A 15,267-nucleotide genomic window follows, 5' to 3' on the forward strand; every position below is an offset into this window, starting at 1 on the left:
ATGACTGCGGATCGTCAGCGTCCAGAAGTATGTTGTACTGAATGTAAAAACATGAGCGTGTAAATCCGCCGATTCTAGCGGCACAAAATCACAGCCATCTACAGAAGCCTCAAAGAAGTTGCACCTGAAATCCAGCTACATTATCAATAAGGCAAGCGTTGCTGATATGACAATGCTGCCATAATGAAAAGGTGCACTTGTGAGATATACAGAAATTGACTCGGATAAGGCAGTTACGTTAAAGGGTGTTAGAACCCGTGCAAATCCAGTGTTGAGGTTACAAATTTTCCATAACGATTGCACTTAAATTACCTAATTTAGCTATGGCGCCTGATAATGATGTGTGATGTTGGATGGGTACTCTAAATGTATGAGGTTCACCCTGGCGCGACTGTCAACTTATACGAGCTCTCTATTATTTGACATTAAAAGCTCGTGAGTTGGGATGCCAGAACCCCACTCACAAAGCAAACGAAAATATAGATACAAGAATACGTCTCTCATGCGATTCCAAAGGCATACTTGCAACATTCATGGCTTAAATTGGAACATTAACTTGGTTCACCAACTTCTGTCCTTCATTTGATCCGTTCGTTCCTCATTGAGGCCCAAATCTCCGGATCTGGTGACCTCACCTACCTGAAATCCCCAGTGCCCCCATTCTAATGTATTTCATGTCTCCATTATCTCCCGCTACAAAAGCGGAGATTTACGTCTCACCCTCATCTTACCGTCTCCTATTTCTTCCTTTGGTTTTGTGTCAGCTTACTGTCTGTCTTCGTCGATTATCATCACAGTGTTCGCTGTCTCCCATCACAACTCAACACTTCCAAACCACCTGGTTCGGATGGTATCCTTATGTTGCTCCACAACTTCGTTCCTGAGCTTGATCCAGACAGTTTCAGGGCTTTTTCATTTACCACTAACCACCGGTGTTTTTCTTTCAGAGTGGAAAATCCACTTGTTTTCCGCATTCTCAAATGTGGTTCCCGCCATGACGCCAGCAACTACTGGTCCATTAGCTTCGTCTTGTCCAAAGTTGATGGATTAATTCTGATCAACCCAATCCGCCATCTTGAAAACCCACCCACGCTTTTTGTAACACCCCTCACTTCCTTCTAATATGTCAAATTCCACTCACATCTGGGTTTCCGAATTAGCTACGGAAGATTACGCTCTTCTTGGAAGACAGTAATTAGGCAGGCGTAACACATGACCCAGCCACTTGCAGTGCGGGATGTACTCATCGGGTCCATGTTACATAAACTACGCCTACTGATCACCTCATTCCTAATCCGCTGGTTCCAGCCGATTCCAACTGCTGTTTTGACAGCTCAGCGAACAAGCCAACGACCAAGCCAGGAGGTTTTCTCTCAAGCGTTTCACCATCAGTGCGGCACAAGCCCTGTTGTTTGCGTGATACTCAAAGTGAGGGCATGGAAGAGGTCGTGATTGTTTTCTAGGTTTTTATGTTACAACGGATAATTATTTGACTGAGTAACTGTTCATGCGTGCCATCTGATATGCCTGCAAATATTTCTCAAACAGTCATATTGATGAAGTTACACTGTTTCTTGGCGGAATTTTTCTTGGCTTGCGAATGTCTCGATGTTCAGTTTCAAAGCTAGGCTCTCTTGGATTGCTGATCTTATGCAGAAGCATAAACGCAAACTTCTGCGAAAAGAATGTGCTGAATGGAACTTCTTGGTAGGATTCACAGGAGCAGCAGGTTTTTCAGGAGCCTTCCGAGGAGGTTTGATAATAACCAAGCCAGACTGGCCTGGCTACTTTCCTCGATCATAATGAGTCATTTGAAATCGCCAGCGTTGCTGGCATAAATTACCACTGCTTATCTGGTTCCGTTTCTTGGTGATTTTTCTTGTTTTTTTTTCGCTCAGAAATTTCCGCAAATTTTATGTTCTGTTGTCAGGCACCGTATCTAAATTAGGAAATGTAGGCGCAGTTGCTATGGGCTCGCGTCTAGTCAGAAGTATCCACCAAAGTTTAATCATCCTTCCGTGGGAAGGACACCAGAAACATCCCTTCTGAACTCCTTATCAGGTGATATGTTTCTAGATCACACGTTGTTGATTTAGCTTGTCTGCAACGAGTTAGGCGGTGGAACCCCACGGATGGGTGCATAACTTATCTACAGATATCAACAGCAAGCTTCGTTGCTCATTTTTGTGATGCGACCGCTTCAGAATGGGTCTTCATTGGCTTCGTTTGTCCATGCATCACCCCACTGCTATCTTCACGGCCGGTACTGGCAATATTTATGTGAGCATTCCTGTTGTGTAGTTTTTATTACGGTTACCAATATCGCTGTTTTCAAATATCAATTCTTCCAGGATGTGCAGGATGATTTGGCTGATATGTTATCCGTGGCAGATGAAGTTCAAGATGCTCTTGGTCAGAATTATGCCACTCCAGATGTGGACGAAAGTGAACTCGAGGCAGAGTTAGCTGCCTTGGGTGATGATCTTGGTCTAGACAGTGGCTATTTGGATGAGGCCTTGAACGCACCGTCAGTGCCAAACACAACTGTACCCGGTGAAGGAGTTCCGGCATCGGCTGCTGGCAGCAAATCAACTGTGGTATGTGTATTTAATTAGTTTTATTCTACTACTGCTGTCTCAATGAATAGTCTGTTATTCAGAAAAGGCAGTCCCCACATCGCGTATAAAAGCTCTTGTTTGACTCTTTTCTGACATACACATCGTGTGCAGTCGCATAAGCTTGCTGGAAACAAGCTGGGTGGTTTCCATGTCACCGCACCACAATGTTCTTTTGTAATTACCGATGGTAGTACAGTAGTGCGAAGCACTTTCCCTCACCCTCATCATCACCAGTATTATCTGAGTCACCGTCATTGTGATCATCGTCATCATTGTCACCATCATCACTCCCATGGTCACGATCATCATCATCAACATCATCAGGACCACCATCAAAAACGGCGTCATCACCGTCATCACAATCACCTCACCATCATCGTTGCTGTCATTACTATTATCGTTTTCATCATCATGATCACCAATAGTCACCATAGTGTTGGCCATTACCACCATCACCGAGATGAGGATCATCGTCAGCAGCAGCAGCAGCACATTCGCAGTCATCGTCATCATTATCACCATCGCTATGATCCTCGTGGTCATCACAGTTTGTCTTCATGATCGCCATCGTTATCACCGCCACCATGATTACCATCGTCGCCGTCATCATCACCATCCTCATTAAAGTCATCATCAGGACCGTTACATTAATAGCGTGTATATCCGGGTGAATTTTCACGCCAGTAAATCTATTTTTGCGGCCTATATCTGCTAAACAAATGAGCCTGGATACATGTTACGTTGCTTTTATTCCTTGGTCTGATCTTATGGCATTCGCGTACTTGCTTGCCTAGGCTGTTCTGTCTATACCAAGTATATTGTTCAATAGTTTCAAGTTATAGGGACATGTTTGCTACAGATGTACGTAGACTACCCATGAGCTCACCTGAACAAGTCAAGGAAATGATGAAACTGGACTACTGTCATTTCTGAAAGTATCACTCCCTCGGATCGCACAGTAATATTCCTCGTGAGTTGAGACTTCACTTGCGACCATAGGTTGTGGCTGGTAGGGAGCACGGTTGATTGACTGTTCGGTTAATTGCATTGTTCCCATCTTTGAACGAGAGTCTTACTTGAAACTTTAATTTCAGGGTGGAGTTCCGGTGGACGAATTTGGCTTGCCTCAAATATCTTGATTTTACCAAACCTGCCGCCCCAATATCTGACCGCTTACCAAACATATGCCAACTTTCTAATTCACCCGGTTTTCGGTCGGACGGATACCCTCCCGAGGAGCTGCTGTTTGTTCACCCTGTTCATCTATGTTTATTTTTCTATCATCTAACTTCGAATACTTCCGCCTAAACTTATCTGAGACCCAGTCTTTTCGTTCTTCCTCAAAGGTGATTTTTCTGCTATGAATACTCGGTTATCGCAGAAAGTTAACTCCAGCGCCTTATTAACCGTTTTTTTCGGAATCCCGCTTTGTACTTATCTGCGCAAACCTGTCTCGGTTGCTCAACACCGACCCTGTTTGACCATGACTATTAACGGAATATGATTATATACCCCAGCTGAGGATTCGCTTGATGATAAGAAGGCAAGTACAAATAAGCTAGGGATCAGACTCGAACACACGAACTCGTTTTTCGAACTGGTCCCCCACCACACGACCTTCAGCGAGTGTTGTTCCGTGCCGAACATGTGCGTTGAGATCCCATATTGAGTCTGGAAACATTTGGCGCATGTTTTACTGTACACGATAGTGGTATATGATGAGACTAGGCTTGTGCGTTGCCGAGGCTTGTGGGATGCTGATGATTCACATTGTAACCATAGCTTCGAGGAGACCGGTGGTAACCATCACGCCAGCCGCTTTACATGGGCGATCATGAGTGAACGTCAACTGCTAGAACATTCATCATCATCATTATCAGCTGTAATAGGCAGCTTTAGGTCGGGAACATTGCGGGTTCCCATGCCTGTAGAGATCAGTGAGGTACAAACTGCTAATGGCTTCCAAGACGAGTAGAGCAGATGTGCAATACTTGTCGCTTTTCGGCGTAAATTGACTTCAACTGCAGGATGAAATCTCGATTGATATAGTTAGACTTGAGATTTCAAATAACTAGGTTGAACGTCTGAATCTTACACATGCCGGTGATGGCCGCCGCTTTTTAGCCGGGTGAAACGACTTTGGCAACACAGCTGTTGTACTAGCATGTCTGATTTATGAGACACCCCAAGTAGTGCACATCAGAATGGTCGTACTGTGCCACTACACTCCATTTGATTGGAAGTGCATGCCTAAACCGGATAAGTATTCAAGAACTGCCGCTATGAAGTAGTTTAAAAGTGCATTTCTCGTTACTTGACGATGTATATCGTTGTTTACTAGGCAGATATGGCAGGGTGGAATTGGATTTTTTGGTTAAAGAGCGCGATGAGCAGCGTAAGGAACTTTGATGTTAATGCTCTATCCATTGCTGTTCCTCTGTATGACTGGGGCATCGATAGCGCAGAAAGCAAGGTGCTGTGCCTAGAACTGCACATAGTCCAACATAGAACCAAATTTAATGGATTTCGTGTGCTGAAATACCATGCTGCTCCTTTGCCCCACATGAGAACAATTGTCTGCACCGCATAATGCGAAAGGCAACTGTACTCGTTTTCGCGCCATCCCGATCACTTAAAAGGGTGAGTGGAAGGTTACGAGTTTCCTGTATAAACCGCAAATACTAGACGGATTAAAGAGCATTGACTAATTGACTGTGAACACTCAAAAATGCGTTGAAGAAATGTTAGTAATGGAGGTCAGTGAGTGACCGTTGGTTTATTCCGAGAACTGGGTAGTCATGTTCCCATGGTCAGACCAGATGAACAGGATTAACAGCATCACGCACAGTACCCATTCATAAGGCGGTTTTCTCTTGTTGGTAAATCAGCTACAAGCTTAGCAGAAGGCTGCTGACTGTCAAGCGCATGTGTTGACTGTTAGTGCGCGCGCGCTTATGCCGGTGTGGATAAATTTTGTATTGCCTTGATCAAGGATTTTCAGGAAATAACTCGTGATCTTGGAAGCAGACCTTCGTACCTGTGTGCATGTCCCACAGCGCTCACCTTCAAATGGGGGTGTTCTAGAGTTTGGATCGTCATGGGACAGTAACCGATTGAAACGGCACAAAGCACAAACAAGGCGCTCAACATCACCCCGCATCCGGTTCAGAGGTACCTCACCATTTCGCACCCTAGTATTCATACCCTACTTTGTTTACTCGTTGCGATCACACTGCGTACTTTTGGAAGCCACAATAGGGAGGAGCGTCCCAACGCAGGAAATTTCGCCTTTTCAGATAGCCTGCTATACTTTCGCCATCCGAAACGAGAGACGCATGTCTCATCATGAAGAGTAAAGGGGAAACCAATTGTCGGTAGCAATTTGTCTAGAAATTAATGCCGGGTTGGATTCACCTCTGATTTGTCCAGAAATTGGAGCAAGCTGGATTGATGAACCTGGTCTTTAGGTAATACGGTAACATTTTTCAAAAAAGCGTACTGTGCCCCTCTTTTCACATGCTGCGTGCTGAGGTCTGTCACGGGGACGTTTGGTATTCTATGTCCTCGTTTTTATCCATGTCAGCGACAACCGATACCTTGTTTCAATCATCTTCAGTAGCTGAGATCCAGTTGAGTCTTCCTTTGAGACCGAGTTAGTTTGCAATTGAATGAATTTCGCGAATACCATACAACTTGGGTTCAATTAGAACACAAGGTTGACAGGGGCTCGGGGAAAGTTGGTGGTCAAGTGTCCAACAGCTTCCTGAGCGGCGTGTTCCGTCTGAAGAATATCACCTTTCGTCATTCTGGTTTCCGCGCTGTCTTAGTGCGTCTGCTCGGATGTGGGTTGCTGTCGCACATGAAACTTTTTTCACACTCATTAATGAGCGGCAGATCGAATTAGCTGTTGTACTTATATAACGCTTACATTCAGATTGACGGGTTCAGCTCTGGCCCATGGCGCTCGTTATCAGTTCACTTTTATGGGAATCGTTCCTCTGAGTCTGTATCGCGCTGAATTGACCAGAAGTGTGTGGATTGTCGTGGATCTATTAGATTTGATTGCGATCGGTCTGTTGCTCGATTATTTGTTGCTGTACATCAGTGCTTTTCTTCGTTCATGCCCCACGGGCCACGTACCGGTCTTTAACCGATTCACATAAACAATCGATCAGTTTACCTTGAGAGCATATCTCGCTAGCGAGTAGCCCTCGTGCCTAGTGGGATGATAGGTGTGACCTCCAACCTCATTAAAACTGATCCGTCGCTGTACATGTCATTTGAACGTGTTGCTTCCACAACATTGGCTCGATCTGTTTCAATTAAGTTTTTGCCGGCTCTGAGCATCTAACCTCAAGAATTTGAGTGTATTCAGTAACAGTAGACGCGTTTAATGTGTAAGCATCCGGAGTCGGTATGATGCGTAAAATCGACAGATGACGGAAAAGCGTGTCGGGCACCGTAGTGTCAGCGGAGGATTCGTGTTGACGCAATGTGGGGAAGTTGTGCGATCGTCGTCAGCCCCTGCATTTCAGCTAATTACGAATACGAGCCACAAAACAAGATATAACAACGAAAACAATTATCTCTCGAGCTTGATAGATATCGAATAACCTTTCGTTACGTCGCCTACTTCCAAGTTTCTGATTGTATACATATCCCAGCAAATTATGCTGTATAAGTCCCAAGCTGCATTATTTGCCAAGTTAAGTCAGGTCAAGGAACGCTCGTTAATGTGTTCTGACACCTGAGGCTCAATGTAGCAGTTGGCCAGTAATCACATAGGGCACCTCATTTGTCCTTCTCTCTGAGCAGCAACTCACCTATGAGTATAAGGGCATGACTCTTGTAATGGAAGGAATCTCCGTCCGTAACACCGAATTTGTTTCCTTATCGTGACGTTTATGCTCATGCATGATTTTTCCTATCCGTTTGGTTCCTACATCCTTTCAACAGCTTTTGCCGACCGACCCTGCAGTCTATGAGTACGAAGATCGAGATTGGTGAGGAACCCCAGAATCTTGATTTTTTCAACAACTTTGTTATCCGTCATCTTTCCGAATGCCATAGCAAGGTAACTCGGCGATCATAGCGTGCCTAGTTTGTTCAAGTTCCACGAATGCGGCTGCCAGTTACGATTTATGTACAGGAAAGCGTCAGCGAGCAGTTGCTCACTAATTAGTCACAAGATCGAAGCCATGTCAGGATTTGCACGCAGCGCTACCTGGACAGTTCTGATTAGTGATGCCTCGCAGATAGTCACCGGTTTAGCGTCCGTGTGACACTTTTTGTAGCAGGAGCTTGGTTACCGAAGATCCCGGGTCAAGTTTTCGCTTTGTCTGTTTTGGTCAGCTGTTGTACTCCTTTAAAGATGTATCGTAGTGTGTTCGGCCACACTGCTCGCTAGAGATCAGTAGTTTCCGCCAGTGTAAGTCTCCGCGACAGCAAGAGTGGTAGGTTACATAGGTGCAGACAAGTGTGTGTTACACTTATCTGCCACCTAAGTTATATCGGCGTGGTCTAATAATTTCCAACTAATTGACTTCTCACTCTTTAATAACTTGCCCCAACCTGTCCATCCGAAACCATTCACTTATTTCCTAATGTTGGCTTGTATACCGTGTCCTCATCCACTGTATCTCACTAACTCTTACGCTTGATTGCGTGGCAACTCTGGTCTGTCTTATTCTAGCCTCTGTTGACCTTACTGATTAATCAGTATGATGCTCTTTGGATGTAAGCGTCGGTGTACAGTTGCTGTCGTTTCCCAAAGGGTTCAGAAACTCTGTTCTGCTTTTATTTCCCATTTAAAAGAACCGTGTTGAACGGGATATCCCAAGTATTCTGTACTGTCACTCAGCCTCCAGATGAGAAGCGTTAGCCAATCAACCAGTTCTTTTGCAGTTGTTGGAAGCACCCATAACAGAAGGTACTCCCTGTTCCCAATTTTCCGCTAAAATTAATGAACAAACAGCTCCAAACTGTTCGTCTTGTGTGGTGGAACTACTGCAAACTGCTCTGTTGGTCCTTGCGAAAATCCCCAGCTTGCGTTTTGTGCACAGAATGTCTTGAGGCAGTGTCTGGCCTCTGTGGTTTTAATCGCGCAACTTTATTCAACTAGTGACCACCAGTTCCTTACACCTTATTGCGGAAAGTGTTTCGTACATACAGTGCACGTCTGATGACTCGCGTTCAAAATAACTGCTAGCACCCCTATACACCTTGTACACGTGCCAAGGAAATATAAAACAGGAGTTGGAAGAAACTTATTGAGAGTCTGGTTAACCGCAACAAAACAGCCCAGGAAATCCCAAACTGGAGAAATCATTGAGCAAATACCAAAGCCACAGAAGTATTTTCATCTCGACAGAGCACTTGCTTGGAAACAATGATTGGGAGAAACAGATCGCTAGTACGGAAAAGACCCAGTAGGTACAAGCGGATCCTGAGTGGAAGAAGGGACAGGCCAACAACAATAAACCGCCGACTGTTTACAAGTTCCAGGATTTCAGGGCACTCATGTTAGATGCCAAAATATCAGTCGAAATCAGAGGGACAAGTACAGAAGAATTGACGAAGAATCACTGGCTAATCTTCAAGGAAGAAATAGTTCCCACTTTTCTTCTGTTCCGTATCTTTGACCGAATTCAGTTTGTTGATGCGTGGTCGGGCGTTACTCGGATCCCGCCGGAATGTGATATCTAGTGATTGTAGGAACTGATTCATTCCTGACACCAAGTGCTGCGGGCTGAATCAGACAGAAACAAAAGGTTTCGGAAAATTCGTTTGTGACAACAGTACACAGTAAACAATCGACTAAGCAACATTCGTTTGTCACGAGTGACGCCAAAACTACCGGCAGCGACGCCATTAATTGACACTCGTTTCTAACAGCATTATGAAAAGAGGATGCATAGTTGAGTGTTTGTTTTAGCAGAACATAACGGCTCAATTAGAATCAAGACGGCTGGATGGCATGAAGCAAGGGAATCACAGGTCGAATCGGAAGTAGCAGTATTGAGAGGGCAGAGCATCTTCATTGGGTCATGATGGATTGGATGAATTGTAGACCGATTCGCCAAATGTCGCATCTGAATGTGCATCTTACGCGTGGCAGTTGAGTAGAGACTTAAGTAAAGGCATTTTACAAGCCGACGACCACCATTTAACAGATAATTCAATGCCGGCTAAAGAGGGGGTAGAAACGACTGTACCTCATGAAACTAAATCATACACGCACAGTTTGTCAAAATCACTACCATTTCCCTCCCCCTTAACCCTACACACAGTGATCAAACAACCAAATATTAGGCAAGCAATGTAGTGAGGCGATGCAGAGCCTACCCTTCACACAAACGAACATCAGGCTGCCGACAAAAATCATTATCAGACAGAGAGCCACATTGGGCCATAGCGATCGTCCTCTTTACTTAGTTGACCTGTTTTGTGTCGGAAAATATGAAAACTCGAGGAACTTTTCCTAAATAAGATTGTGGACACGAATCGTTCCTTGTTCGAGAGTACCCTTGTGTTGGGACCTCGTGAGTTTTGGGAAGCGCATCCAGTTGAGCATCAAGTAGTCTTGTAGAAATCGCAGAGAAGCTGCTACTAAACGGAGTTGGTAACCATGGTCAATGGTTTATCATTTCTAGCATTACAAAAACACGGATCAGTTAACTGCGTCTCCGATTTCCGATCCATACAGCGAAAACGAAGCATCGATTGAGTGACTAGCGGTAAAAAATACCAACATGTAAGTGGCTTGTACGCTCCAGACAGTCACACGGACAACCACCCATGCGTAAAACATCCTGAAAATCTACGGCGGCAACGTCTAGCGTCTGCATCTTTTTTGTCCTATGATGTCCAGCTGCTCAGCAGTGTTCTGGCTAACCGGAACGAAATGTCGTGCCACCCAACTTTAGCGTGTTGCATGCCTTAGACACTGCATCGCGAGATACCTACAGTGACAGTCTAAGGTTCTCAGATGCATTCGTGCTACGAAACTTCCTAGCAAGCTTCCAAAATTTCGTACAGTCAGATGTCCGATGAAGAAGAGGTTTACTTTCTTGGAAACATGGCATTCACTCTTGCATTGGAGTTCCAAGGGCTCATACTGGGTCAGGGATATTGCTAAATAAAACACCAATCAAATTAGATGTAGAGTGAGCTAACAGAGATAGAGCTTGACTTAGCTTATTGGTTCTCCTTCCGCCTTAAATCTCGACCAACCTCGGAACCTAGTCACTTGGCCTGACGAAGCTTTTGTGTCAAAAGCGAAACGTTGCCCAGCAATAAACCTACCTATAGTCACCAAACTTTTTCGAAAACGATGAGCTAACATTGATTCAGTTATTTACTTTCGGACCAACACATCTGGATTGTTGAAATGACTTAATTATGGATGACGACTTTTGTACCGAACAGAACCACCGTTTAATCTAGCGTCCCTAAATTTATAGGGCGTTACACAGCGATTAGTCCTGTCTGCTTACCCAACAGCGGTGTCTGGAAATTCCTGCACGTACTCACTTATCGCAAAGGAGGATGTTTGGGAAATTCAATGGAGTTGAAAACCAACAGCAAACTCATCTCCCGTCAATGGATATCAGGAAACACCGATACAACTATAGGGAAAATGAAACTTCTGTTGAGTTCGGTTTGGATTATCAAAACACAAGACTTGCCCTTCTGAGTATGATGTCAAAAAGGATACAATGAACGATTGCTTTGCTAACATACCGTAGTTCGTAACACCACTAACAATGATATCAATGTGAGTAACATTCAGATGGGGAATGAAACGCAGCGATGCTTACTGGCTTTGACGCCCCAAGTCAAGGAGTAGAGATCTCAATTCAAGTTGCCTGAGAGGAAAAATACAAAGTTGCTGCGGACATTCTCGTGATACTATTCAGTGACTTACGTTGTCGCAGTGGCTTCAACACCGGGTTGCCCGGTAAACACGATCACACGATCGGCCAAATATGTAGCCATAATGAAGTCGTGTTCGACAACAAAAGCCGTTTTCTTTGCATGTAGAATAAATCGTTTGATCACCCGGGCCGCGTGCAGACGTTGCTCAGAATCTAAATAGGCCGATGGTTCATCAATCAAGTAGACTTCAGCTGGCTGTCCTAGGCAGAGGGTGATTGCCAAACGTTGAAGTTCACCACCAGATAAGTTCATGACCTAGAGAGTGAACGGAATCAAGATAGATACTGATTAGCGCGTGGTAGTTTTCGAAACAGTGAATCTAAATATATGCATGTAGTTGTAAGGTTTGATAAAAGTGCACTCATGCTGCTCTTGTGTCACGAGGAGAATGGACCTTAACGCACAAGGCTGGTCAACAGTTTGACCAACACGACCGTTTCATCTTCCAGATTGGAAGTCACAGCATAGGTCGCAACTTCTCCAAAACCTGAAATGCCCGAGCATTTACTACCCACATTACCTGACTCGGCGTCAAGTATTTGATCCAAAGGCTCTGGTTTAGAAACCTAAGTCTCTTCCTTTCTGGGCTTTGGCGCCCAGACACTAACCTGGGTCGAGTACAGCCAAGACACACTAGAAGTAATTTTATGCCATTTGCGTGGAGACATTCCGCCGCTGCAGAGTTGGCGATACCTGGTCGTCGGCTTGTTCGCTGAGCTGGGCGATTTGGTTGCAAACGTTTCATCACCAATCGAGGTGACATCATCAGTGCGTAGTTGTGCGTAGCGGTGGGTTAGTGGTTGTGCTCACAACCACGCTACGCACAACTACGCACTGATGATGTCACCTCGATTGGTGATGAAACGTTTGCAACCAAATCGCCCAGCTCAGCGAACAGGCCAACGACCATCTACGCTACCTGAGCTACCGACATTCTCCTCTATAGTTGGCGGTACCGTTTGGAGGGTTATTTACTCAGTTCGAAGCGTTTCCTGGCCCAGACAGTGCTGTGCGAGTCCAGTTTATTATACTGTTTTAGGACAGCTGTGCATCAGTCTCAAAATCTCAAGCGGAATTAGAGCTGTTTACTTACTTATTTAGCTGCTTATTACTTTGGCTTGGCTTATGCACTAATGTTTTCGAAACGCTTGTCTTTTATCGGCCTTCATCTTGAGACCAACATATAGATTCTGACCACGTGCTCGCCTGCTCAGCGAGTTCCGAAGTGATGCAAGCAGCAGATAACTGGATAAGCAACCCAGAGGTTCACAAATCCAGAAGCCTTCTAACTTATCCGACGTCAGATGTTGTTGCAAATGCCTGCAAACCTCTGGCTCCAGAATCTCAGTAACCGAAGAGTCGCTGAACAAGAATACACCTGCTTTATCACGAACAAGCGAACAGAAAATTACCAGGAACGGCGCAGTATTCGAAGTGCACTCGTGACCCTGGATTAAGGCTATCCATTTGGCGTTGGTTGATTGACTGGCATCGATCCTAGGACATGCATAAACACTGGAGCACCACCACCCATCTCTGGATGGCTGCTTGAACCCGGAAATTCACAGATTCACCAGAAGCGATTTCGGTGGATTTGACGCTTCCCAATAAGGTTTAGGCATTGTGAGGTTAGTTTAAGGAATCTAACCTTCCTGTCAACGTAAGACTGACCCGCGGGTTAACATTAGCAGGGTTTCGCTCACTCAGTTCAGCGTCTCAGTAGAACAAAAAGGTCTGTCACAGAGGGTGCAGTTAAAGCGATGGAAGTTGCAGGTTGCCTTGGGAGTCCAAGGTTTCACTCAATAGGTTGAGACTAAATGGCAGTCGTTTCGAATTTGGAGTCCAGCACGCAGTCGACCGCGGTTTGCTAACGGGCGTTTTTCACATCGATGACCTCACCCGAACGCGATGAATCAACTGACCGATTTTTTTGAGGATGATTTTTGTCGCAACCGTCCGTTTATCGTAAATTCTGCTGGAGACTGGGTTGAAAGTTGCACTATAGCTCGACAGGAAAGCGCCCAAGATTACCGCTCTGATCCGTGTAATAAAGGCAATGCCTCAGCTCAGTTACCAGTCTGATCCTCGCAGACTAGCGCTTTCAACAGAGCCACCAAGTGTTAAAACCAAAACCAGGTCAAAGGCGCATACACAGCACGTCGTGTCCAAAGTTTATGCGGCAACAACAATCTGGAAATTCGGGCACCATCTGGGAGAGGCATTGGCAACAGCCATTCGGAGGATTTAGGCACATTGGCTGCTGGGTGCACATTTTCGACATACCGGAGCTCGCCTTGATGCTGGGCCGGTTGGTAGCTCGACCTTCTGACCAATCACGCGCGGATTAGGCTAGGTGGCCGTAGTAACGCCTAACTGCGACTGTCAAAGCAGTTTTGGCGCAGGATTCCGCTTAACAACGGTTCAGCGTGTCAGTTGTAGTAAGGATGCTAAGCAGTCTTCGGTTGAAATGCGCAGGCGGAAGTTCGGGCTGCTTCCAACTTCTCGAATGCAAGCTGAAGATAGCGTGAACAACCCCACGGACATCTCATTGTCAAAAGCTGATTCAATGGTTCGCACAGTCAATGCATAAGTGTTACAACCATCATCATCATTGACAGCACATCAGCGTTCAACATTGATGCTTCGCTGCCGTACAAGTAGTACAATATCATTGTAGTAGCTCATAAACTGAAACAGTGATGAGTTCAGAAACAATGAATGGTTGGCGCACTCTGACGACTGCAGCAATATTTAACGGGTTGGGTCGACGGCCATTTTCGTCAATAATGAACCCCGAGTGCTTTGAAGGAATCAACAGGGATGCACAGCTCTTCTTCATCAGGAACCTATAGACATGTATCTGTTCAAGAACGGCGTCCAACTGGAACGGAAACTTCTTTTTAGATTTTCCCAAAAAATATCGTCAAGATATACAGCGACGCAGCATTAACATCACACAATGTAGTATGTGGTGAGATTGCTGGCGCAATTTTCACTCAAAAGTAATCGCGTGTACTAAAACAGTCCACGGTGCGTATTAATTGTTCGAAGTCTGGAGTCCTTTTCGACTTTAATTTGCTTCTGGGGGACCCAGCCACAGTTCACCCTCGAGAATCATTGGGTAATAGCAGTAGACAGCGGTGATTATTAGAGATCATCCAGGCTTGAAGAGTAATCGGTAAGGGTCCTGACAACATTCGTTTCTTGACAACTATGGTTAGTGTAGCCCTCGAGATGCTCACTAGTTTCGGTCTGGAAACCGGCTTGATATCCGGGCGTAGGTGGGGCACCAAATTTCCTTTTAAACGGTACTCAGGGTTGCCGGTGAAAAGCTGTGACACATTTCTGGTTTAGTATTAGAACCCTCCCATGGACCGTGTTAGTGGACCTTGATGCTCAAAATTTGATTTGGCGTAGATATACATGAACTGTCAATCGGCAATCTTGAAAACCGCAAACGATCGGTCCCATCCACGAAGAGGAGGTTAAGCATACAAGCGGCAATCTGGACCAAAATGATCTGCTACCAATGGGTGATAGTCCATGCTCTATGGAGCAAGGCAGTTCAAGCTTGTTCAGTAGCCTGGTCCTGATATCGGTTTCTGACTGAAAGGCGCACATGTAAAATTAAACACAAACCAATCTTCCGCGGGACCATTAATTTAAAACTTTCACGTGCAAAGCTGACTCTACCCGTATAAGTGATTTATAT

The 15,267-nt window shown here is 45.2% G+C and overlaps 2 protein-coding genes across 2 annotated transcripts in view; one reads left to right on the forward strand and one right to left on the reverse strand.

The window, feature by feature from the left end:
• On the forward strand, positions 1 to 9,323 carry T265_01109 (hypothetical protein; the record flags this gene model as incomplete). The annotated part of the gene is made up of 3 exons (XM_009165070.1): positions 1 to 27; positions 2,352 to 2,597; positions 9,051 to 9,323. The coding sequence occupies 3 exons, from the start codon at positions 1 to 3 to the stop codon at positions 9,321 to 9,323; spliced, it is 546 nt and encodes a 181-aa protein (XP_009163334.1).
• T265_01108 (hypothetical protein) overlaps positions 8,903 to 15,267 on the reverse strand; it is a gene marked incomplete at both ends in the record, with an annotated part of 27,221 nt that continues 20,856 nt past the window's right edge. The window contains 2 exons of the mRNA XM_009165069.1: positions 8,903 to 9,366; positions 11,545 to 11,810. Coding sequence (XP_009163333.1) covers positions 9,207 to 9,366; positions 11,545 to 11,810 — 426 coding nt within the window. The remainder of the gene's footprint in view (positions 9,367 to 11,544; positions 11,811 to 15,267) is intronic.

Source organism: Opisthorchis viverrini (genome assembly GCF_000715545.1).
Source record: "Opisthorchis viverrini unplaced genomic scaffold opera_v5_12, whole genome shotgun sequence".
In the NCBI taxonomy this organism is placed as follows: Eukaryota; Metazoa; Platyhelminthes; class Trematoda; order Opisthorchiida; family Opisthorchiidae; genus Opisthorchis; species Opisthorchis viverrini.